Source organism: Ambystoma mexicanum, chromosome 1q (assembly GCF_040938575.1).
Source record: "Ambystoma mexicanum isolate Mex_15411 chromosome 1q, UKY_AmexF1_1, whole genome shotgun sequence".
Lineage (NCBI taxonomy): Eukaryota > Metazoa > Chordata > Amphibia > Caudata > Ambystomatidae > Ambystoma > Ambystoma mexicanum.
In genome coordinates this window covers 1,476,049,490-1,476,076,000 of record NC_090922.1, presented here as the reverse complement: position 1 = coordinate 1,476,076,000, position 26,511 = coordinate 1,476,049,490, and the positions used below count along the sequence as shown (strand labels likewise).

The 26,511-nt window shown below is 48.0% G+C and overlaps 1 protein-coding gene across 4 annotated transcripts in view; it reads right to left on the bottom strand.

The window, feature by feature from the left end:
• Positions 1-26,511, bottom strand: part of LOC138549941 (rho GTPase-activating protein gacN-like) — a 308,520-nt gene that overhangs the window by 255,913 nt on the left and 26,096 nt on the right. For all 4 annotated transcript variants that reach the window (XM_069642373.1, XM_069642374.1, XM_069642376.1 and 1 more), the window contains one exon: positions 9,126-9,159. In XM_069642373.1, coding sequence (XP_069498474.1) covers positions 9,126-9,159 — 34 coding nt within the window. The remainder of the gene's footprint in view (positions 1-9,125; positions 9,160-26,511) is intronic.

Genomic DNA, 26,511 nt, shown 5'->3' with positions numbered 1-26,511 from the left:
CACCTAACTAGAAGGAAGTCCGAGCCCTACGAAGAGTGGAGCCTTGTGCTCAAAAGTACCTGCACACACGGGTGCCAATGGGCAAAAGGAAGTCTCTGCGAGGACGTCAGGCAGTTCAGATCGGTGAACAAATGAAGGACAAAGATCAGCGACTCAAGCGCAGCCTCCACTGTGGGCAGAAGCAGAGCGCGAGTGCGGAAAGGTGTGCTTTTTGACACAGCGGGGAAAAGCTATGGGCTCCTGCAGGAGGGCGACCAGTTCCTAGCTATGCTACTCACCGGTCCCCAATGCAAACAGACCCAGGCTTCTCCGCGTCCGTTTCAGTGCTGGCAGGTTCAGATGCGAGCAGGGGACTCTCGGCGTCGTGTAGATTCCGCAGCAGCAGAAGTTGAGTTAAAGATGTCCCAAACGAAGTGAACCCGCACAGATTGTTACCTCAGCAGGGCAACGATGCAGCCGTGTGTATTTCAGCCCGGTGCACACTCTCACTTCAGACCTGGGAACGCCAAGTGTACGAAGCGGGTGAGAGTGTCGGGGACTCGGAATACAACGCAACCTGACGGCGGTAACAGAGCAAGGCTCCTGTGTAGGCTGGTCAGTCCACTGGATGGCCCAGAGACACTTCCGAAGGCATAGGTGCAGGAGATGGTGAAGGTGCCGAGAATAGCTGTTCCCGCTATTCCAAGGGTCGAAGTACCAGTACAGGCCTTCTCGTTCGATCAGAGGTAGAAAGGGTTTCACCAAGCGACAGCAGTGCAGAGGAGCAGTCCTTCAGCGGGTCACCAGTGATTCCTCGGTTCAGCCTCGTTGTTGCAGGATACTAGGCTCCTGTATTCCTTTGTTTGTGAGAACTCAGGAGATCGACATGGTAGTGGTGTTTCCAGCCTCCTCTTATCCACGGTTCCCTTTGCGCCAAAACGGAGGGGACCCAATGGGAGATCTGCTCACAAAACACTCACACCATACGTGGACCTATCACGGACCACAGTGGTCCCAGGCATTCATCCCAGCCCACATCCTGGAGGCACACACAAGGCCTGTAGAAGCCCGCGAAAGCATCTGTGTTTCGTGGGAAAGTACATGCCCAAATAAGGAAGGCCCCGGGTCGGCTCGAGCTGGGGGAGGTGAAGGGGGCAAGACGGTCAGCGGACAGGACAAAGAGCCTCGTGATCTGGCCATTTTGGGAGCCAGGCCACCATTTTGGGCTAAGCGCGAGAAACGCGCTTAAAACACCAAAAGGAGCTCAAAAACACAAGAAACGATCGCTGCCACCAGTCCCGTCCGTGATGCACTTGCACCGATCATTTACAATCCAAAAAGAGTATCTAGGGCCTGTAGAAGACTAGAGACCCAAGAGAGCAGTAACTTAGCTTACAGTGCCCTCTTGTGTCATGTTGCACGAAAGCTGCAACATGATAAAGAAACTACGGAAAACAACGTTTCCCGGTACTGACTGTCTTAAGGGCATGACAGTTTCCCCGTAAGAATGGAGCAAAAGCCCAGAGGAGTGCGGCAGAAGGCTGCACTTCTCTGGCAAAGCCTAGATCCTGGTGAAAACAACAGCAAAAAGTTTAGGGGTTGCCACATGGAAGGAAAATTACCCACAATTACGAAATCTTTGCTAACAACCACCTCCTTCATGCTGGGTTGTTTGGGACAACTGCCTACCTCATACACTGACTTCAAGTTTTGCAGAGCTTTGCAGCCAGAGGGGCTATCTCCGCCCCTCCTTATTCTCATACTATGTTAGTACTCTGCCGCCTCCACTGTCTCCCTATGGGCAAGCAGATTCATTTCAAATTCCCTCTGGTGCATTGTGCTGAGCATGGAGTATTTGCGATTGAAATTTCGCCCTTATATTCCAGCTCGTGCATTGCGCTTAGCCCATGCCTGTCTTTTCTTGGTCCTTCGTGTCAAGTTTGTGTGTATTGCTGGACTAGAATTCTCTGTTGCTGCTGCCAAACTGTGGAACTTGCTTCCTCTGCCACTTAGTTCCATCAGAGACCACCTGTCATTTAACCTGTTTTGAGGTGGGTCATGATAGTTCTCTCTGCTTGCTGCCTAGTACCAAGGTGCCCTTTGGGAGTATGTTGCACTTTCTAAATTCCTCAAATACAAATACAACTTTAGCATCAAAATGGAAGGTATTGAATGATTGACAGCGGCACCATATTCATTCAACACGGTACATGCCAGGGAGACAGAGACTCCAAACTCACTCACCCCTCCTTTGGGGCAGGACCTGGTTTTATAAAAATCTGACAGGCCTCCTGGCTGAGGCTGGGAGAGGTCCCTGTCCCCCCTCATGGGGTCAAGCCTCATGGCCCTATCACATACCAGGCACTGTAATTGTTAAGGTGGCTGATGGAAAACATTCCACTTGTGATGCATCATTCACATAGTATAATCACTTTACCAACTTGTACATAAACGGGTTACTTCCCCATATTTGTACTAAGTGGTTGTCACTGTGATTAACAGCTCCCACCTGATGGTTCTCACACTTAGGGCCTAATTTACAGAAGCATTTTATAATGGCAAAACTCCATTGGAAAACACTCTGTGAATCAGGGCCTTGGTATTTTCTATGTTCTGGTACTACTGCCACCTATATGGGAAAACAATATAAATTTATGAAGCTAATCAACTGAGATTACCAAACCAGGGCACCAAGGCCCATAGTATGACAGGCCTCATAAGGCTCAGGCTGCAACTTGACATTTGAAATTAAAGAAATATCTCCAAATGCGCTGCGCAACCCTGTGTGCAACATTACTATGCAGAAAGGCAAACAAAACAATGCAAGATTGCTGTTAACCTTTCGAAGCTATTCCTCCCAAACACAAGGGCTAGCTTTTCCTCCGAGCCCTGGGGCATAGCGACTAGCAGCTCCGCGGCAGTGACAGAATGATGGTTCCACTGCTGCATGCTGTCCCTTTTCAATTGCAATTGCGATTGGAACGCAGCTCGTCACGTTCCCGGCCCTTGTGAGAGCTGGCTCCTTCATAAGGCGCCTCGGGAGGACAAGGGGCAAAATACTATGGGGCAAAATACTCTGGTGGCACGAGAATTCAAAATGGTGCCAAAAAAAGTTACGTCTTGGACCTACGCTGCTCCCTGTTGGATCGGCACCTCTCGTGCGCCATACCTGGAGGGCCCACTCCCAATGATACGCGGGAGCTGAGATGTGTAACAGAACCTTCTTTATTTAACATTAGGCGGCAACTGCCAAACCCCGGATCACGCCCCTTCCCACGCCCCAGCATAGCGTAGCGTTGTGTACGCGCGGACAGCAACGACGGTCCACCCATACAACGATGTGGGCTGGCTGACACTCCCTAGCACTAGGATCTGTGAAAAGTCACCATTACCGTACTGATGCCACACAGCTGCAGTGGCCCCAAAGTACTCAATAGAAGAACCACAGTGCAAGAAAACCAGTGCTTTATAACTGCCAGGCTATTAAAGTGGGATAAGAAACTGAGGGAGGACTCTTATGCGTTGTGATGCAATATTTGGGGGGCGATTCCTAAAAAAGGGTCTGTGCAGCCTCCAATCCCAAGTAGCTAATAAGAAGAGAGGCCTGTGTAATTAAAGGAGTGACCTAACAGAGCCTATCGAGTTTACATATGTGCAATCAAAGGGCAAACATTCTGGTTTAAAAGATGTATTTAAATAAGGCTTATGTGTGTACATATTTTGACCAAAATAAATATGTTCAAATGTGAAAGAACTTCAAATCAAAAGTGGTCAGTACACCATGCAATCCCACGGTTCTACTGAAAGAAATCCATTATTCGTACATACGAATTAAAGGTATTCTAACAATAATACTTTAATATAATGTGTGGCAAAAATCAAACAACGCATGTGCTTATAATTTCCCTTTCCCCTTTGAAAAGTACCCAATTTCAAATTTCTGATGTTGTGATGCTAAAAATAACTGAGAATTTGCAGAAAGTCCTGGCTGCCTTGCAGCGGGCGGTTGGTTGCTGTGTATCAAAATGTGTTTCTTTTATTGTTCATAGTATAGACATAGTCTAAAAAGGTGGTCAGCCAACACGTATCTTTCCCACACAGCATACCTGAAGGAACACAGCAACAGCCAGGAAAACCGACCGCTTTTGCACCTGAACTCTTTGCCACACGGCATCCCTTGATTTCTATGGGTTAACTTCACCCAGACCAACCATTCCTAACTTGCCTTGAGAAGGACCCTCCGGGGTCGAAACACGTGTCGGCTGTTCACCTTTTTAGATAATATGTCTATACTATGAACAATAAAAGAAACACATTCTGAGACACAGCAACCAGCGTGAGAATCTTTTTATCTACAAGGTTCAAAAACAAACCTCAGCTATCACCTACTGGGTCCTTGGATCCCTTCACACCCCCGAACCCTCCCCATTACTACCCCAAAGACTGCCATTATGGACAGTACAAACACACCATCAGCTACCACTGGGTCCTTGGATCCTTTCACTCCCCTGAACCGCCCCATTACTAGCCCAGAGACTGCCATTATAGATAGAACCAACACACCCTCAGCTATCACCTACTGGGTCCTTGGATCCCTTCACTCCCCCGAACCCCAGAGAATGCCATTATGGACAGTACCAACACACCATCAGCTACCACTGGGTCCTTGGATCCTTTCACTCCCATGAACCCTCCCCATTACTAGCCCAAAGACTGCCATTATAGACAGTACCAACACACCCTCAGCTATCAACTTCTGGGTCCTTGGATCCTTTCACTTCCCTGAACCATCCCCATTACTAGCCCAGAGACTGCCATTATAGATAGAACCAACACACCCTCAGCTGTCACCTACTGGGTACTTGGATCCCTTTACTCCCCCGAACCCTGCCCATTACTAGTCCAAAGACTGCCATTATAGATAGTACCAACACACCCTCAGCTATCACCTACTGGGTCCTTGGATCCCTTCACACCCCCGAACCCTCCCATTACTACTCCAAAGACTGCCATTATGGACAGTACCAACACGCCATCAGCTACCACTGGGTCCTTGGATCCTTTCACTCACCTAGACCATCTCCATTACTAGCCCAGAGATTAACTGTTACTGCAGCTGGTAGCCAAAGCCCCTTGGCCATCGCCCAATGTGTCCTTCTACAACCCTTAATCACCCATATGCTACCCCCATCACCAGCAGAAAGTGTGCCTGTTACTATAGCTAGAACTCAAACTCACTGAGTTGTCCTAGCCTATCTATGTGTCCCCCATAATAGACCATAGTCTGGCTTTTGCTAGCTACTTCCCACACCTCCTCAGCTGTCACTTACTGTTCCCACAGTGCATTCGGGATGCCTGTGGGGACAGTCGTGGATACCGGCTGTCATCAGTGTTCACAATTTCAATACCTGGATTGATACCCTTCAACATCCACAATGCCTTATTTACTGTAGCTCCATCTGCTGCTCATCTCTGATCGAGTCCAAGGTGTGTCCCCTGAGAATGTACTGCATTGAACATTCTCTACAGGATCTATTTCCATGAACAACCCTGCTGTAATCCATCGCACTATCCCTCCGCGCCAATTTCCATACAACTGACTGGCCTGTCAAAGGCCCATCGGCTAGTCTCCTAAACCTATGCCCTTGCTACAGTATCCCCTCTGTGATACATTTCACTGGACCTTCCCTTTCTGGCAGGCATGGATGGAAGCCATCTTAGCAAACCATGTGTGGAAGATAAAAATCCACAGTGTTACCTCTGGGTATGCAGTAAAGAGCCCAAAGTCCTTGAAGCTGCAGGGCTGGAGAAGGCCCAAAGGGAAAGGATCTGGTGGCCTGGTACTGTGTACTTGAGAGAAAAAGGAACTGAAGTCCTGCTGAATATTACCTGAGCCTGATCAGATCCAGGAATGAGATTGATTTCCTGTCCCGAAAATACAAAAAACGTGTGGATGTTAACCCCATATGAAATTGATGTACGCAACACACCACAGGAGGTTACTGTGAAGATGACAAGACCGTTGCACATGGGTGATGCACTCATCTTCTAGCCACTTCCCTTGCCACCCTCCTGCCGAATGACTCAATGCTTAATGTCACTTACTGCCTTGTGCAACCTGGCAGCTGTGGGTGTGAAACCTCGACCTCCCAAAGCTTGCATAACAGGAGAGTCCTGCGGTTCCCAGGAAGATATAGCGGTTGCATCATCTAATGATGGACAAGTCTAGGAAATGGTATAGATCTCATTGGCGACTTCATTATGCATCACAGCTATCATTATGCATCAAACCTCCACCTGCCAAAGCTTGCATAACAGGAGAGTCCTGCTGTTCCCAGTAAGACATAGCTGTCACGTTACATAATGATGGACGAGACTAGGAACTGGGGTAGATCTCATTGGTGACTTCATTATGCATCACAGCTGTCACTATGCATCAAACCTCGACCTGACAAGCTGGTATAACAGGAGATTTCTTCGGTTCCCAGAAATATCTAGCAGTAGCATCACCTAATGACAGACGAGTCTAGGAACTGGTGCAGAACTCATTGGTGACTTCATCATGCATCACAGCTATCACTATGCATCGAACCTCGACTTGCCACGCTTGTATAACAGGAGATTCCTTCGGTTCCTAGGAATATCTAGCGGTCGCATCACCTAATGATCACCTAGAACTGGTGTAGATCTCATTGGTGACTTCATTATGTATCACGGCTATGTAGGAAGGCTTGGTATCAAAGCAAGACAGACACAAGTGATCACAGTTCAAGGGTGTTTATTAAACTGTAAAAATGTGTGAGATAAATGCCTGATCTAAATCTAAGATGGGAGCAGGCTACGACCATCAAATAAAAATAATGTAGTCCAAGTGGAGTGTAGTCAAATAAAAGGGCCTAGACAAAAACAAATCTATTGCCAATCCTTACCGCTATGCTAAAAAATAGTGTGGGATAATGTTCACAAGAAAAGAAAAGTGTTCACAAAATGATAAACCAGGATTTTATGGCTGGGGTCTCACTTCCCCACGTTTTTAGCATGGACAAGGCAGGACTCGAGCACAGTACATTTCTGGGCTTCTCTGGCACAAGTTTATAGTCCCTTTTATCTAAATCAGGGCCTTTTGTGCCCAAGTCTCTTCTCATGCAAAGTCAGTTGCTTCAGAGGGCATGATATGCGAAAAACAATAAAACAAACAGTTCCTTCGGGTAACCTTCATGTTGAGTGATTACTCTTCACCCCTAGGATCCCCCTCAGCTGAGCTCCGATTCTTCTTTCAGCATTAGCCTCTCAAAGCAATTGCCAATTTAAAAGGGCAACTATGTCTCACAGGGTCACTCTGTTATTCAATCTATGGCAAGTGCATGCTTCACAATATCACAGTTCGCACAGCGTTCCCCTCAGCTGGACGCAAACGCCAGTTTCAGAATTTCCTCAGTCGGGTTCACACTTTCCAAAGTTCACATTTCTAGACTCCTTAGGTTCTTCCTTTTACCAGAGTCCGGGTCTCAGCCACCATTCAGTGTTTCCCTTAAGCCACAAGTCAGTCTTGCTCTAAAGCCCCAGTCAGGTTTTCTCTAAAGCCGCCATCAGGCTTCGCACAGTTCATTCATCACAATGTTATATGGTGCGTTAGGGTTCACCCCAATTCGCAGGCATCCCTCAGTCGGGTTCATGTTTGTCTCCACAACGTGTCAAAGACTTCCGACTGTACAAGGGGTTTGGTTAGACCCCCGTATGACCACCTTGACACCTCACGCCATCCTCCCCTAAGGCCTCTTGGTACTTGTTGTTTCTCCTGGTCCGGGAGAGGGGGCACTAGCCAGAGACCTTTGAATGAGCACCCACGTGGCACTGCACCACTCTATCACTGGTGCCAGTTTCTCTAACAAATGTTCACAAGGTCTCCTTCTACCAGGCTTGGACTCCTCTCAAAAAGTTCACAATCTTCAAAAGTTTCTGGACCCCCAGTCCCAGAATGCCCTTGTGATAATTTTGCTCCCACTTCACAGCTCCCCAAAATGGAATTCAATGTTCTGGGAGCTGTAGGAGCCACAATGAGGATGTATCAATAATGTCAGTGTTTTACCTCCTGCCCCTCATGTACCTCGATTTGTATGTCTGGCCCCAGGGGAGGAGTTCTGCTACAGGTACCACCATGCAATCCCAGCTGCCCCTGGTCTTGCCTTCTGGAAGTACAACTACCTCCTCCACACTACAGCCTCCTCTCAAATAGCAGGGCCAGTGTTTGGATGGTTTTCTCCTCCTCCAGGTCTTTCAGGGCTTCTGCAGATCACTCTGGATTTCTCCTTCTTTCCAGCAACTTCCAGCATCCCCGACTCGCTCAAAGTGTGCTTTCCTGCTCCACCTTTTATGCTGTCGAGGAGAGACAAGTGGAGTCAGGTGCAAGTAATTAAAGAAGGAGGTCTGACTTAGCCTGGTCTCATTAATGGGACAGACTGCTGTAAAAAGGGGAGAGTCTGTTTTCTGTGTCTGTGGTTCCCTGTTGGTAATCTTCATCCTCCCAATCTCTCTCCTCCTCGTCTCAGTGACTTTAGAAAAGAACAGAGATGAGGAATTAGGGGGATTGTAGTTTTGACTAGTAAGTGTAGGAAAATCCAGAGAAATACTCTCGAGAAAGGGGGGGGTAGTCTTGTCATTCTTGGTGGGTCGTCCGTGAGAAAGTATCGGGAAGGGAGAAAGGGGTTGAGTTACTAAATATTCTACCTGGCAGGATGGGGAAAAGGTGTCATAGGGAAGGGGTACCGCTTCTCACCCTTCGGTGTCCTACTTCCACCCCCTGATTACCCCTCATCCAGGTGATCCTCCCACACTGGTCCACCCCCAGGAACTGGATCCAATAGCGATGGCCGTGTCCTGGCCACCTGGACAACAGATCCCCGTGAGACACTTTCAGGTTTCACACAGCTATCACTAGGCATCAAATTTCAACCTGTCAAAGCTTGCATAACAAGAGAGTACTGCATCACCTAATAATGGACAAATCTAGAACTGGAGTAGATCTCATTGGTGACTTCATTATGCATCACGGCTACAATGGTTTACGGCTGTGCCCAGGGGAATGGACAGAATAAGCCACAAACACAGAAAAATTGCAACTTGACAGGACGGATAGAGAGACTTACCGTTAGTAAGGTTGCGTACTGGGTTCAGTCTCTGCTACAGAAGAAAGAAAAACAGCCATCTTAGATTATTGTCTTTGGACCTTCACATTACAATAATATTTCACCAAAACATGAATGCTTTAGAATCCTTGGACAAAAATGAGCAGTTAAGAAGCAAAACACCTCTCTGTCCAGAAACGTTTGTTCTACATCCAATTAGTTCTAAAGATAATGGTCTGAGGCTATGTGCATATATGTCACATCCATATTTGAAAGGTGTGTCCTGTGAAGGTAACTATGGCACATAGCCCATGTGTCATAATCACCTGCGCAGGACACACCTTTGAAATATGGATGTGGCTGTGCACTGATGTCCAGCACTTGAATTATACAGCAGATGGTGTGAATAGTTTTCGGCTGGGTGGTATGAAACCGATGAGGCAAAGTGTACAAAAAAGGTAGCAGGCGCTCCTCTCTAGAAAGAACATGGCATCACAACAGTATGGATTTTAACATTAATATAAAAATATTAATGGAAGCAAAATTGAGGGTTTGCAAGAATAAGTTGGGTCCTGCTTTCTCAGACCCCAATATGACTCATGGTATCACCTCTCGGACAGGGACATCACTGGGTACTTTTTAAGTCCAGGTCATTAAGAAAACCCCTTCCACTAACCAGCTCAGCATTTGTACTCCAATGTTTCCAACACAGCCATATCAGCGTGAGGAACTAGGTGTTAGTGTTGTGGAATTCAAGGGTGTTGAGATGTGAGTGTGGGATTCTGAGGAAAATACTGACATTACAAAATCATTCATCTAACTTCCTCTGGTATTTCCTTAGCCCGAGGGCCTGATTGCCCTCTTCTTTAAAACTTCTGCACAACTGCACCGTCTGTTTCAGTGTAAGCCAGGCACACAGCCATGCGATCCTCGCATCCATATCTGGAGTCTTTCCGAATGAGTATATATTGTTCATAGCTAAAAACACTTTAATATAAGGGTTAGTGTTGTGAAAAATGAAATGAGCACCAAGACCAGTGTGCATTATGTACTTCATTCATTCATTCTATCATTTGTTATAGTGCTTTTTCCCATAATTATGGTCACAACGCACTTTTGGTTGAACGCCCTCAGAGGCATCGGAGTCCAAACAATGTTGGGAAAGTTGGGGAGTGTGTGCATTTCAGCCATTATTGTTGATAAAGGGTGGCCATGACTCTGGTAGTCACCCATATCCAAAAGGCGTGTGTATGGACGAAGCGGAGGAATACTATGGACTAAGGGGGGATTGTGTTTAAGGCGATAGAAGAATATGTGGGAAGCTACAGTTCTGTTTTATTTTGTTAAAAGTAGCTTGTAATGAACCAAATACAAATAAATAAATATATAATAATAAAAGTAGCTTCCTTCTTATGGCAGAGGTGAGGTGCGTTGTGTTTGCGTTGTATGTGTGTGCAGGGTGTGTGGAGTGGAGCTGTGCCTTCCACTAAGTTGCAAAAGTGCAGCGTGCAAGGGGAGAAATGGGCTATCTGTACAAACAACAATTAATAATTCCTGGGTTCAATCTATATACAAGGAGCTTTGCTGCATATCACAGGTGATTTAAGTGCTTTGAAAATGCACAATATTCTCCTGCTGCTGGGTTCTTATAGGGAGAGATTGTCATCCTTAGTTCCTTCTAAGCCTGTTTCCTGATTACGTGTGGCAGGATGGCTCGTCATCCTGTGCTTTAGAGTTACATGCCGTGCCAACCATGAGTGAGATGGCCGAGATGCGCATTTGAAGTGCGATGCATTGCCACCCTCCAAGCTGATATGGGTGCAATACCTGGCCCACTGTCAGGGGTCGTCCAGGTGCAAGTTGCTGGAGTGACTACCTGCGTCCTCCATGTGTGCTTGGCGTTCCACCAGGTGGTAGGATACCAGAACTGGGTGTTTAAACGAAGAAGTGGCTGAGGTAGGCAGGTGGGGAGGGTGTGGGTCAGGTGGTGTGTGAAGGGGTCTGCTGGCTTAGGCAGGCGGTGTGCAATGGGCGGAGGGGAGGGGAGGTCATGAGGCTGGGGGGGGAGACAGACAGGTTTTGAGGGCTTTCCTGAAGGCCAGGTGATCTTCTAGGAGGTGGAGCGTGAGTGGGAAGGAGTTCCAGAATGTGGGTGCAAGGACAGAGACGCCTCCTAGTCTGCCGAACTTGAAAGGAGAGACTACCAGGAGGTGTGCAGAGCATGATCTGAGGTTTCTGGTGGGGTGGTAGTGAGAGAGCTTGTTTTGGAGCAATTCCGGGACTTTCTTGTGGATAGTGCGGTGGGTAATGCACATTGCCTTGAGAAAGGTCTATCAACTGATCGGCAGCCAGTAGAGTTGTCCTGAGTGCAAGGGAGATGTGTTATCTGGGGTAGAGTGTGAGGAGGACGCTTGCTGCAGAGTTTTGGATCTATTGGATCTTTCTCAGTTGGTATGTGGGCGTATCCAGGTAGAGGGAATTAGAGTAATCGAGGCACAAGAGTATGATAGCCATGACTGCGGATACTCTATGGGGTAAGGGAAAAATCTGCTTGAGGATGGCGAGTTGGAATGTGCATGATCTAGAGACTGCATTGATTTGACGGGAAAGGGACAGGTCAGAGCTAAGAGTGCATCCTAGGTTTTTGACAGAATGCGGCCCAGGGATTGGTTGGAGAAGGAGAGCTGTTTTGACACAGATTATGATTTCTGTTTTTCCGGGTGGAGGAGCAGGTGATTCTTCGTCATCCAGAGGTCAATGTCTGAAGACAGGATGCAAGGTCTGGGAGGGGCGAGGAGGTGGAGTTGGGGATCTCGAGGAGAATCCTGGTGTCATCCACATAGTTGTAACAGGTGAGATTGTGGGAGCGGATGAGCTTGGGGAGGGCGGAGAGGTAGAGGTAGAAAAGAAGGGGGTAGAGGGAGGCTCCCTGGGGGACTCTGTGGTGGACTGGGCAGAGGGCGGATGAGAAAGGACCGAGATAGACCATTTGGGAACAGTCAGAGAGGAAAGAGGGGGTCCATCTGAGGGTGGAGTCCTTTATGCCAAAATCAAAGTGTCTGTTCATGCGGATGGAGTGGTTACCAATTGTGTGGAAGGCTGCTGAGAGGTCAAGAAGGATGAGAGCAGTGCAGTCTCAGAATCTGCTGTTCTTTTCAAGTCGTCCCAGATAGAGACAAGGGATGACTCAGTTCCGTGGAGAGGTCTGAAGTCAGACTGGACAGGGTCGAGAAGGCCACAGGCCTCAGAGAATAGGCTGAGCTGGGAATAGGCTGTGCAGTCTAGTAATTTGGCGATGAGTCAGTTGTTGGAGATGGTAATAGTGATTCAAGCATGCACAGTTTTTAATGATTGGTTGGTAGTGCAAATGAGCCTGCACATTTGTTACAATATGTACAGAAACAAATAATTCTAAAATAATTGAAACCACCAAATGCAGTTGCATGTCCTCTGCTCCCTTAAAAGATCCATCAAAAACGTACCCGCAGAGCTTAACCGCCTTTACATTCCTCCCATATACAATGCACCCTACCTGCAGGACACACGCAATACAATGTACATCTGCAAATACCAGGCCAGTCACCACCACGGGGGATGCCTCTGTCACTGCTGCTCTCACTCTACTATTAACCAGAAACAACAGCATCGCTCCCTCCTTCAAGATATCTGCATTGCCAGGGGCACACTTGCCAGAGCCACCACAGCCATTGCTGACAGCAGTGACCAGAGAAGAAATGACATCTTGGAGAGGGGTTGCTGTGTTGTTTATCTTATGTTGTTAGGCTCTTAGACTGTGCCAGGTCATCAATGTAGTAGCCTCAGAGTGCCCAGGCTTGTCTGTAACTTGACATGTTGTTTAGTCTGCAGAAGGGAGAGGGCCAGGGTAAAGATAAGAGGATGGGAAAGAGGAAACAGGTGCCGCAGATATAAAGGAGGGAGTGGTGCAGCAGGGAAGAATGTTTTGTGATGTCATGGGTGCGTGTCACTCTTGTTATCTGGACCATAGATTTATGATGAAGAAATTATGACTAATGTCCTAAAGTGTAGGGGATGATTGGAATGTGATACAAAGCACATGTATAGAACAGGAAATTAGTACATTATGAAATATCTGGCTCCATGAGGGGCATGAGATGGCCATGGGCAGGCCTTTGGGTTTCAGTGATTTATTTGGTTGTGCATAACTTCCTCATACCACAGGTCGAATTCCAGAATATTAATTCAGGGACTGCCAAGTCTGAAGACTAAGTTTGGCCTATTCAAAAATAGACTGTTATGAGGTAAACGTTTCAAAATAAGAAACGGCAGAGGTCGATAGCACAGTCCAACTGACTATGCCCAAAACTGGCCGCTTAGCAACTAAGACATAGGAGGCCAACCCACAGAAGAGGCATATGATTAGGGTTGAAGAATGAATGTCCCCAAAACAAGGAATAAGTGAAATGGGGAACTTTGTGACAATACAAAGGAAGAATATAATATCAAAGGTCCATAGTTGAGGGGGTGCCAATTTGAGAAAAGATGTAATGTAATGTAATTTAAGTGTTCTTATATTGCACACTTCTGCCACTATTGTTGGCCCTGCTCCGCAAGGCTCTGTAGGAAAAGCGGATGGGTGTTGTTAGAAGCGGGAAGGTAGATGTGGAAAACCTGGTGTTGATTGGTGCAGATTTAAAGTACACATTACATGTGTGCTGAGATGAAAACTGTAAGGGGTATAGACAGGTGCAGGTTAGCCACAACTGCCCCAGAGTGTGAAGCACCGATTGAGAGTGGCTGTTGATCAAAGATGAAAGGGTAGACATCTTTTGAGTAACACTTGACCTGGTGGATCGTCTGAAGACGGTGAGTGATATGTCAGGTTGCAAGATTTAAGTACAGAGTTAGTTGAAGGATGGGAGTGATTGGTGGGTGGGGTGGGGTTAAGATATTGTTGCTTCCTGGCTCTTGGTTGTAGGTTTCTTTGAAAGATGCAGGTGCTGTCCATTGTCATCCAGCAAGGCATCAACAATTCGATGGGATATCTCATGAAAGGTAGCCTGGAGAGGTTTGTGTCGCTTAACACATAATCACCATGATTCAAAAGGATCAGAAAATGTTGATTTGAATATGAATGTGAATATGTTATTGAGGTGTTATTAGTCCAGATAACGCCTATCCGTATGAAGTAGCAAGTGCTGGGAGTCTACGCTCTTCCCTAACAGGATTTAAAAGGAGGTTGCTCTCACAACATGATGTGTTTGCGTGACGTGCTGGCCCCTTTGTCCATTTACTTGGCATGGTGCCAGGGTCAAGGGGATATCTGTTGCATGGTGCTTGGTTGGTCGCTGTTTTCATTCATTTCTTTCACAATGGTTGGTTGAAGAGCCAAGTCTTAAGCTGTTTCCTGCACATCAGGTGGTTCACGTCCAGGTGAAGATATTTAGGTCGGGTGCTCCAGGGTTTCATAGCCAAAATGGAGAATTGGGGTCCGCTTGTCATTTCTTATTGAAGCTGGGGACTAGGACTAGTGCAGCATTCCTGGGCCTTGGTGTTCTGGAAAGTGTGCAGTGCTGGAACTTTCTTCTGAAGGAGAGGGCCAATTTGATGGTATAAGTGATGGGTGACGCACAAGGTTTCATTTTCTTGATGGGCAGACAGTGAAGAATACATTGTGATGGTGTCATATGTTCAAATATCTTCCTTCCGAGGAGTAATCTGGCCACAGCATTTTGGACTCTTTGTAGTTCCCTCAACCGCACGTTTGAGATAGAGGCCGTTAGCATAATCTAGTCTGGATAGTATTAGTGAAACCATGGCCAGGGCTCTGTGAGTGAACGCTAATTAAGGGAAGATGTGGCATAGAGTGTGGAGTAGGAAAAAGCAGCGGTTTATGAGTGATGGTGTTGTCCATTGTGGTTCCAAGATTTCTTACTGCGGTGTTTGGTACTGGGAATGGGCCCATCTCATCAGGCAAAAGGTTTGTAGAGGTTTTAGAGGTTGCTGGATTGCAGAGCATCAGCTCTGTTTTGGTATGGTTGAGTTTTCATCTATTTGCTGTCATTCATGCCTCCATGTTTGCAAGTCATGTTTTAATATCTGGAGCGTTTGTTGTTAAGTTTGTAGATTATTTGTGTGCAATCCACCCAGTTGTAGCAGGTTAGGCCAGATCTGCTGATGATGTTCACTAGGGGTGTCCTGAAAATGTCGAATATAAGAGTTAAGAGCATGGAACCTTTGGGTACGCCACAGGTAATTAGGCGAGGCTGGTGTTTGTAAGGGCCCATGATAGTGGTTTTGGTTTTACCCATAAGGAGGTGATCTAGCATAGAGCTGTTCATTGGATACTAATGTTTTCCAGCATTTTTGAGAAGACTTTGTGACTGATGGTGTCAAAAGCAGCACAGATGTCCAGCAGGATGAGGGCGTCCTGAATTTTCATCTGCATTGTTTTTAAGTGTGTCCCCGATCAGTTTGTGTGAAACCATGCTGTGCCTCATGCAGGAAGTTGTTTGTTTCGATGAAGTCCTACAGTTGACGGTATATTTATGTTTCCAGTAGCTTCCCAATAAAAATAGTGTTTAATATTGGACGGTAGCTAGCTGGGTGATTTGTGTATGTTGCGAGATTTTTGAGCAGATGTCTGATGTATACAGATTCCAACTGAGTCTGGACACTTCCGGTACTGATGGAGTCATTGAGGAAGCAAGGGAAAATAGGCGTAGGTGCTGGATATTTCATGGCGGATATGTAAAGTGTAGGGGTGGACACACATCTTCTGGCAATCTGGTTGGGTTACATGAGTTAATGGTAGTAAGTAAGTCTAGAAAGAGGATAGAGAAGTTTGAGAGGAGGTCAAGAAAGGAGCCAGTGGAGTGTGGTTTGTGATATATGAGTGTGAGAGCTTCTTTTGATGTCAATGTGATCTTGGATGGCAAGGATCTTTTTGTTGAAATGTGCAGAGTTCAAGGGCGCTAGAGAGCCGTCCAAGATGGCGGCCTCCCTGTGAGCTCGGTGTAGCTCCCACGAATATCCTGAAAAATCGCTGCTTCCGTGGGGTGTATTCCGACAGTCGCTGCCTCCCCCTTGTAGAGAAAGCGATTCCTTGCAGGGGGATATATTCATTTCATCGATCCTGTGGACGTGGGTGGCGAATCTCCCACAAGAAGGTGCCGCCCCCCCTTCTCCGCGGACGCAAGGTGCGGCCTGCGCGGGCGTCCGCGCGGCCAGCGAAGGAGCGGCCCGCCGTGCGCTGACTCGACCCAGAGGGAGTCAGCGTCATCCAGCTGGTGCTCCGAGCGGCAAGAGGTCTGACGGCCGCTGAGCCAACACGGAACCAGTGGAGCCTGGACGAGCTGACAGGAGAGAAAAAGAAGAAGGCAGACGCCCGGCCCGGGCGGACAGGTACGTCCCCGTGGCCGCAGCAGCCGTCGCACAAATCCCTGGGTCTGCCCGAGTGACAATCATATGATCGGAGGCCATCGGAGCATTAGACGGCTCCCAGCCCGGGAGCTCCTGGAGTGGAGCTCCAGGAGCGCTGTCGCGCGGTCTCAGGAGGCGACGCTGGGCAACATAGGAGGCCCAGGCAGCTGCAAAAACCCGAGGAGCGAGGAGGGGCACACGCGAGCGGCAGCGGAGACGGGGCCGCGGTCCGTAAAGCGGCAGACACCGGCGGCACTGCACCTTCTCTCCCCAATGAAAAAGACCACCACAACCTTAAACAACCCAGCTTCTCAAAAGCCATCATAGACACGCCAAATCCTTACCTAACCTGCGAGGCAACAAGTCGACGCTTCCCTCCGTGGGGGTCCAGGAACAGCGGTCCCAGCAGTGGAACTAACATTAGTTTGAGAACGCAGACGCCTTAGCCAACGCTCCTGCTTCCAGTCGGCACGCTCCCACAGCCCCTCCCGAACTTCCACCAGTAGGTCCTAGACCCGCACTGCTCACCAAAGGTGGTACAGGAGGTTCCATAACAACAGCAACTATGGGGAAGACAGACAGGCTTCAGAAAAAACTCAACTTCGAGGGCAGCTCTTCAACCAAGGCACCTGCGGCTAGTAGTCGCTCTCAGTCCCCTACTCACAGCACTATCCAAGATGAGGCTGTGGCGCAGGATCTTGATATTAGAGAAATCCTACTCGACCTGAAAGCCGGTATAGGCAGCCTTGGGAGCAAACTCGACACCCTCTCATCCAAAGTAGACATGCTCCAGCATAGACTAGACAAGCACGCAGACAGATTGGACACAGTGGAGCAAAGGGTATCTGACCTCGAAGACGGCTCGACCTCCCTAACATCCAGAGTGACCACACTAGAATCGCAAATGAAAGCGCTGTGTGCCAAAAATGAAGACTTGGAAGGCCGCTCTAGGCGTAATAACATCAGGATAGTGGGCGTTAGAGAGCACCAATTGGCTACCAGGATGGAAGATCATGTAGAAAAAATCTGCATCGAGCTGTTTGGAGAAGAGGTCCTTTCCAAGATGTTCGTCGTGGAAAGAGCCCACAGAATACCCAATACAAGGCCAATCCCAGGAGCGAACCCTCGTCCAATCATAGCAAAGTTGCTTAATTACAAAGATCGCGACACAATTCTGAGAGCTGCCAGAGACAAAGGTGACCTCCAATTCGAGGGGGACAAAATTCAGTTTTTCCCAGACTTCTCTCAAGCGGTACAGGCGCAAAGACGGTCGTTCACAACAGTGAAATGCAGGCTGCAGGAAAATCAAATTCAATACTCGATGCGGTTCCCAGCCAATCTCTGCATCCAACACGAGGGCAGAACCCAATTTTTTAATACACCAGAAGAAACAAGTGACTATCTGGACCGCTCCGAATGCAGACCTGTCACAAATAACGGCAGATCACAAAGAGGCAATGGACCCAGAAGAGACCCTCCGTAACTTTCGCCAGACGGTTACACATTATTAAGGCAAAGTATCACCCAAGCGCAACTACGTTCACCACCACGGAACAAATCTAGTAACAGACGTGGGGAACCAGCCCCTCTTGGAGGGCCACCAGCGCCCCACGCACAGCAAAGTTGGCTGTTTTGCCAACCAGAGTTAGTTCAGTATGGGCCAGTTGGGGGTTGGCCACACAAGGGAGAGATCCCAGTTCCAAGAAGTCACCAAGTATCTCGCACCCTCATCTCCCGCTAACCTCACCACGGAAATCAAGCAAGCAGAAGCCAAGACCTCAGATCCCTCCCGAATGCCTTGACTCCACGCCTACCGTTGAATCTCGGCCCAGCATGTCCATGAAATCTCCCTCACGAGACAATGACGACATATAAGATTGCCACATGGAATATTCGTGGAGGCAACCACCCGGCGAAAACGAGAAAGATCCTCCAATACTTGCGAAGACACAAAATTAACATTGCCATTCTACAAGAAACACATTTTACGAAGTCCTCGGAATCTCATTGGGCTGCCACCGGTACTTCTCATCCTACTTGTCATATGCCAGGAGAGTCGCGATACTGATAGATAGGAGAACGAACTTCAGTCTGATCGACTCAAGGAGAAATACCGATGGGAGAGCTCTGCTGGTGAGAGGAATACTACCAGGGAAAGAGGTGGTCCTGGTTAACTCCTACGCTCCCAACACAGACGGACCAGATAACTTCAATTGGGTGCTGTCCAGACTGGGAGAGATGAACGCAACAAGCATTATACGGGGAGCAGACCTCAATACCCCACTCGACCCCAAGCTTGACAAATCACACAATACGTCAGGGTCGCCCTCGAAAGCCAGTGCCCAAGTCAAAGAGATCTGCCACGCATTTGGTCTAACAGACACATGGAGGAACCATAACCAGAACACCAAAGAATACACATTCTACTCGGCAGTTCACCACTCTAGTTCACGAATCGACTATATCCTAGCCTCAGCCCACAGCCCGTTTGAATGGGGGAAAAGCCAAATCATGCCAAGGTCCTTTTCAGACCACTCCATGGTCATACTTGAAACCACCCTAGCAGGCTCCACAATCCCTGGTCTTCATTGGAGATTTAAAACAGGTTCATTAACTGACACCGTCTTCGCAGCAGAACTAAGCCAGGAAATAATCTCCTTCCTTGATACGAACAAAGACTCAGTCGACTCAGCCAGTACAGTGTGGGAAACACTCAAATGCTATGTGAGAGGAATATGCCTGGCAAAAGAAAACAGCATGCTAAAGCAGAGAACTCACGGATAGTGAGCATCGATTAAAGGACCTAGAGCTCAAATCCTCTGTCTCCCCAGACCCATGACTCCAAGCTAAAATGAAAGTGGAACTCAAGAACTTTGGAGAAACAGCCGAAAGAGAACTAAAATTCTTGGGCCGCAGACATCAGATTAGGCAACATGGAGAGGGTCTAAAGCCTGGAGCCTTGCTGGCCCGCCTACTCTCGATCGATAAAGCTCCGCCTCGCATCGAACGTATAAAGAATGCACAAGGCCAACTGGTATATACGGAAGAAAACATCTGCGAGGCATTCTGCGACTTCTACCGCACCTTGTACAGCTCAAAGGGTGCTGCAGATCCAGGAGCAATACAAGGGTTTCTTAATGACACTGAACTTTACTGGGTCAGCGCAGAACTACGAGAACCCCTGAACGCTCCGATCTCACTGGAAGAGATCCAGGATGCAATAAAGGCCCTCCCAAACACGAAAGCTCCGGGTCCAGGTGGCCTTACTGGAGAATTTTACAAAGCACACGCTTCAATTGTGGCTCCCCTTCTGGGTCAGGTCTTCGAGGAGTCGATAGAACGAGGTTCACTCCCACCCACGATGTGCGAAGCCAATGTGATGGTAATATATAAGACCGGCAAACCTGCAGAGGATTGTGCCTCATACAGGCCGATCTCTTTAATAAATCTAGACAATAAAATCCTGGCAAAGATTCTAGCAACAAGGTTGCTCCCTCTGATGCCGCCCTGGTGCTCGGCGACCAGGCCAGCTTCATCCCAGGTCGTAGCACAACCTATGGCATCAGGAGGCTGTTCGGCGTTATTGAGGCTCTTGACCCGTCACAACAGGCAATTGCAGTCCTCTTGGACGCCGAAAAAGCGCTTGATTCCGTCGAGTGGCCCTTTATGTTTGCAACGCTCAGGCAGATGGGTCTAGGCAACTTCTTCCTTAAACTAGTACATTGTTGTACAACAAGCCACGCTCTTACATCACAGTAGGTAACGCTAGGTCCCCAGGCATCACACCGGAACGCGGAACAAGACAGGGCTGCCCGCTTTCAGCCCTCATCTTCGCCCTGGTGATGGAGCCCTTGGCGTCGTGGCTACGGGCCGAACATCGTCACTGCGGATTGAAACTAGGGCCCCATAAATTGATAGTTTCCCTCTACGCCGACGACGTCATGCTATTCGTCGGCGATCCCCAAAACAATCTGAACCCTGTAATGAGGGAAGTGATAAAATTCAGGAGAATGTCAGGCCTCAAAACAAATCATTCTAAATCAATAGTGTTTCCTTTAACCCCTCACACGACAGAATTCAGGGATGACCATGGGTTCAAATGGGAAAAGTCCAAAGTGCGCTACCTGGGCATTTATATATCCCGCAATCATCACGAGGTATTTAGAGATAACTACCAAACAGTGTTACATTCCATACAAGAACGTGTCCAGAGATGGAAGTCTCTTCTGCTGACGCTCTGGGGCAAGACTTCCCTGACGAAAATAGTTATCCTCCCCAAATTGCTCTATCTCTTTACGAGTATCCCACTACTCGTACCCAAATCCTTCTTTCAAAAGGTTAAGAGTTTGATTCTAGAACTACTCTGGGCCGGGAAACCGGCACGAGTGGCCTACAACACCCTAACCTTGCCAACAGCGAAGGGAGGCTTGGCCCTCCCAGACGTTGAAAAATACTATTGGGCGGCCCAGGCAAAATTTCTGAGTCATTGGTATTCAGCTCACTACATCCGCCCGCATGTGCAAGTGGAAAGAGCCCTAGCGTCCCCTGACCTGCTCAGCGCGGTCATTATTAGCAATCTCCCCGTCCCACACAAGACACTAAACACAGTACTATCCACATATGCTATCTGGAAAAAGATGGCCAAAGAATATGGCATAACCATACGGTATTCCCCCCTACTTCCCATTAAATTCATCCCCGGAATACCCCTCACAAATGAAAAAGTGTTTCTCATATGGGTAGACAAACTGAACCTTCAATCTCTGGGAGATCTGTTCCCGTAGGGCACCTTTCTAACCCCACAAATGGCCAAGGACAGAGGAGCTAATTCATCCCTAGATGTATTCCTTTATTTTAGACTACGACACACCCTCCAAGGGGTATTCCCCACGTTCCCTCAGCAGCCTCCCACGTGGACCCTGCTACACAGTGTGATCCAAGCTCAGGGAGAGGGAAGATTGGTGTCAACCTTGTACAAATCCCTTACACAAGACACTCGAAAGCCCAACCCCCGAGCCCAGCGGAAGTGGGAAACAGCCATTCTGGAGCCAATACCCACAGAAGACTGGGCATACATCCTCCGACAAACCCAAAAAATCGCACTAAATACAAGATATAAATTAATCCACTTTAACTTCATTTACCAAACGTACTATACTCCAGCCAAGAAAAAGTATCACCACCCAGAGACTTCGGCCCAATGCGAAAGATGCTCATCCGATAACGCAGATTTCTTCCACCTGGCATGGAGCTGCCCATGCGTGCACCACTTCTGTCCGCCGTCATTCAGAAAACTTCCAAAATTGTGGGAGAGCAGGTAACCCTGCTCCCTCTGGGTGCCCTCCTGGGACTTACCAGACACATGCAACCAGCATCACGCAGACTGACGGCACTCCTCATGGTCCTGGCCCGGAGAAGAGTAGCAATGACATGGGGCAAAGGCCCGCTCCCCAAGATTGAAGACTGGGAAAAAGATATCATATATTGTCAAGACCTAGACACAGAATTCATTAGAACGCTTCCATTACATGCGCGTCCCCCTGATATCTGGGGTCCATATGTGTCATACCTGACGAACAGCATAGAATCCTCAGACTCAGAAACCCCAAACTCTCAAATAGGACAGACCGGGATAATTGGTCCTTTAGAGAAGATCACTCAGGAGTGAAAGCATCAAACACAGTGTTGACAAGGCATCTGCACAGAATACGGGAGATGCGAGGGGGAGGGGGGGTAACTGGGAAGAGATGGGTATGAGGGATATTGTTTAATATGCACCCTGTTGGTGCAATGTTTGATTTCGCTTTTTGTTACATACAGAAAATATTAAAAATAAAGTTCTAAAAAAAAAAGAAATGTGCAGAGTTCTTATGCTAGATTAGGTGTTGTGTTGCAGGCTGTCGTTTTTACATTTTTGGATGATCGTATACATTTCCCTTTGGCTGTTTTGTGCTGATTCAAATTTTTTCAGAGGGGGGAGGGTAGAAAAACATCAAAGCAATGCGATTGCGAGAGTATAAAGAGTTTACTCAGAGGGCAAGCTATTTGAATGAGTTCGACATGGTTTGGTTTCTTTCCACGCTGCAATGAAGCTCTGCCTTCATTCTTTCTTTGAGTTGCAGGCCGGTTACAATACTAGGATAGCAGGGGTCTTTGGGACTACTGGATGGGAGCTGCAGTCCTATGCATCCTTGCTGGGATCACGGGTATACTGGGAACCAAAAGAGGCCCTGGAATTTTTTTTCACAGTGGCCCCAAATTACACATTTTCAGTAAGCCCAACCCTTTTCCTTTGAGTCCCCTATAGGCACGTCCACCCCTGGGATGTGTTTTATAACCTCTGTTGTTTTCATTGTGGGCATTCTGATATTATCCATGTTGCAGTTACATATGCCACGGTCTAAATAATTGGATTTTGACTCTGCCAGGCCATGCTGAAACATGTAGTTCCGAATCCTCTTTATAGAGCAAGTTGATTCTTTCAACTTCAAAGAGATAGCACGTCTCTGATGGGAAGACACGCCCACAGAATCTAACACTATTTACTCTGGCAGGCACATCGGGAAACAGCAGAGCAACCCAGTCCCCTGTGACTCGTCCTTCTCCTACAAAAGGATGGGGAATTTCTCTAACTCAACACAGGGGCCAACTGAAAGGAAATGGGGGAATTCCCCAAACAAAAGGAAACATAATTAGGATAACAAGACAGTCAGATCGACAGCCTTCAGGACGCCAACACAGCTGATTCAACACGTGAGGCAACTGGCTTTCATTCTGATGCAACCCCCTGCTTCTCCAATGAAATACCAAGCATAACCAAGAACGGTTACTTCCAGTGTAGACCCCTTCATAAAATCTTTCCCTGGTCAAGCTTTTCACGTTACGTCCATGCAGTCCTTGATGCTACGACATGCATGATATAATATGGCATTTATGACGCACCTGTATACAAGTTTTTCTGGGCGCAGCAAGATAAGGAGGGGGAAACAAAGGCAGGACAAAAATATTACCTTACTAGGCCTTGTGTCATTCAGATTGTGCAAGCGCAGGAAGGGGGGAAGGGAGAAGTGCAAAAGGGGGGTGGAGAAGTGCAAAAGGGAGGGGGGCGTGGAGAAGTGTAGGTAACAGGGTGCAGCCAGCGTGGGGCTAAGTGCTGGTAATCAGATGGTGTAGCCAACAGGTGGCTCATAAGTGCATAGAGAGGGGGCTGTAGGATTACAGATACAGACCACAAGTGCTGGGGGGCCAAAAGGCAGTGTGATGTGCAACTGGACAGGCAGGGACCTGTGTCCAAATTCTGAGGGTGGCCAGGTGACCAGTGCATGGAACAGACAGGTCATCAGCAGGGGAGAGGAAGAGAGGAAGCGGAAGCGAAGTGAAAGGTCTTGAGTTGCTTCCGGAACCAAAGCTAGTGCTGTTCAAGTTTAAGAGAGTGAGGGAGGCTGTTACAGAGGGAGGCCCCAGCCGAAGAAATAGATCTGCCCCCAACTCTCTGCTTGGAAAAGCGGCTGACCCTCAGAGAGTTGAAGGTGGATGAGCGGTTAGCGAGAGAAGGGAGATACTTAGGAAGAGAGAGTTGGAGGTAGTGTGGACCCAGGCTCCAGAAAGTCTTGTGGACAATGCATAGGGTCTTGAACTTGATCCTTGCCACCAATGGGAGATAATAAAGAGATTTCAGAGCTGGAGAGATACGATCCCTGGGCTTGAGGCCAAGGACAAGTCTTGCAGTCCTATTCTGGATAAGCTGTAGAGGACGGAGAGTAGAGGAAGGAATATTTAGAAAGAAGCTGTTGCAGTAGTCCAGCCTTGAGAGGACCAGAGCTCAGGAGACAGTGAGCTTCTGGGGGAAAGTGAGGAAAGGAAGAATACCTCTGAGGAGGTGCAGCTGATAGTTTGACTTCTTAGAGACGTCAGAAATGTGAGGAGAGAAGGAGAGGGAAGAGGCGAAGATGACCCCATAGTTTGCCTCACAGGTAGGAGAAGGAAGAGGACACTAAATGAGCAGCCAGAGAGTGAGAGGGAAGGAGGGAGCTGGTGTTCCGACGAGGAGGATCTCCGTTTTACTGGCATTGAGGCAGAGATCATTAGTAGTCCTGACGGCATTCGGTGGGCCCTTTCTGTGGAGAAGAAATTTGAAAATGTGCCACCAGGCCTACCAGCCATTGTTCGAAGAATAGCTCCATATTAGGACCCTCTGTTTTCTCAGGGAGATGCAGAATGCGAATGTTGTTCCGCTAGATTTGCATTTTCCCTAATCAACTCGACTTTCCATCAGTTTGAGCCGTTGCACCACTGTCGACATTTGGCATTCCATAGCCCTAACAGAATCCTCTGTATCAGAAATGCGATGTTCGGCCTCTCCAATTTCTGCAAGTCATGCAGTAAGAAAGATACAATGAGATAAGGCCGTCTATCTTCTCCTCCATGGACGACCGAGTGTTTCCAAAGGCTGCCATCATGATATTAAGAGAAATGTTCTCTTCCATCGGTGTGACTCCCCTGTGCACGGCCAGCTCATTGGGAATGCCGACCATACATGATGCATACTGTTCCATTTTACTTTGGGTGGAGACTTTTTTAGATTTGCCTTTGACCGTGATGTAGTTTGTTGGCCTCAGAGGATGTTGCTTGATTGCCCATGAATCGCAAAGATGATGAGGGTTAGGACGCAGTGTTAATGCATGGGACTCCGGGGAGTGCCGTCTGGTCAACGAAATGTATTCGGAAGCCAACTTCCAACGTTTCAATTTGGGCTGGGGATGTTATAAGGGTGAGGTATCCAGCACAACCTCAGCACAAGACGTTGATCCAAGCTTGTTTTACAGTACTTTAATGTCAAATCAGAAGGTAACGGGTTATCATAAAGTAGCACCACCCAGTCGGGAATTGTCCTCCTCACCTGCACCTCATGGGTAGCACACAGTCCATCTTCAAGTTGGGGATGATTCAGATCCAAAACACTGTCACTGTATCACCCCATCAGAATGGTGTTGCTGTCATATTTGGAGCTTCTCCAATAGTGGGAGATCTTATACCACTCGAAACCAGTAAGCACCGCTAGTCGCCTTGTTATTAACGATTTGTGTGCTTGGCAGTGTTAAGAGGAGGTTTTGACAGGGGTAGGTTGGGGGGGGGGAGGGAGTTTATTTGCTGCACACAGTGTTCAAAGGAAGACATTTAATAGCAGCAACGCCAGCATGATTCGGTTCCCCCATCGTATCTTCCAAAATGGTGGATCGGTTTTTCCTTTATTGTTTTGAATTCCCCGGCCGTCACCCAGTTTGTCCTTCCTACAGCTATGGCTCCTCCCTTCCACAGACCGTTATTTAACTATTGTTCAAGTCGGATGGGGCCCCATATTTGTAAAACACTTTGATTGTGCAGTATTTGCAGCTCGGTAAATACCTTCTGTCCTTGTACTTTCCTTTCCTTTATCGGTGCAATGCAGACCCGGTGTAAATCCCGGTGTAAATCGCAGTGCTCTCAGTGGGCTGGATCGGCCTGCAGCGAGGAGCGGATACTTGAAGGCTCGCTCAAGGACTCATCCTGGCAGCCGGGCTGCCACCGAAACCACTGACTCCCCTCGACTGGTCCAACTGCGGTTGGTGAGCAGAACAGATCTTCCTTCTGACCCCATCTGGGCCTCCGATTATCACGTCGGACTGCACCGCCTTCCATAACTTGCACCTCTGGATCCTCGGCAGGTATAGCATTCCTAGCCTGCCTCAAGATGATGGTTTGCAGCCAATCTCAAGCTATCTGTGCTTCTGCTGGTTTTTCACAAGATGGCGTTGGGCGTGGGTCGGTACATTCAGCACAGATTTGCTGGGCTTTTTGTTTTCCGATTTTCAAGGAAAACACAACATTGCAGTGCCTGCAGATCCTTTACGCATAGTACCAGCAAGGTTGTACGCCAACCCTGGGAAAAAGAACAGGATTTTCAGCAGGATATTGGTGGCTCGCCGCAGGTCATGTCTTCACTCGTTCATCATGCAACAGTGCCCCA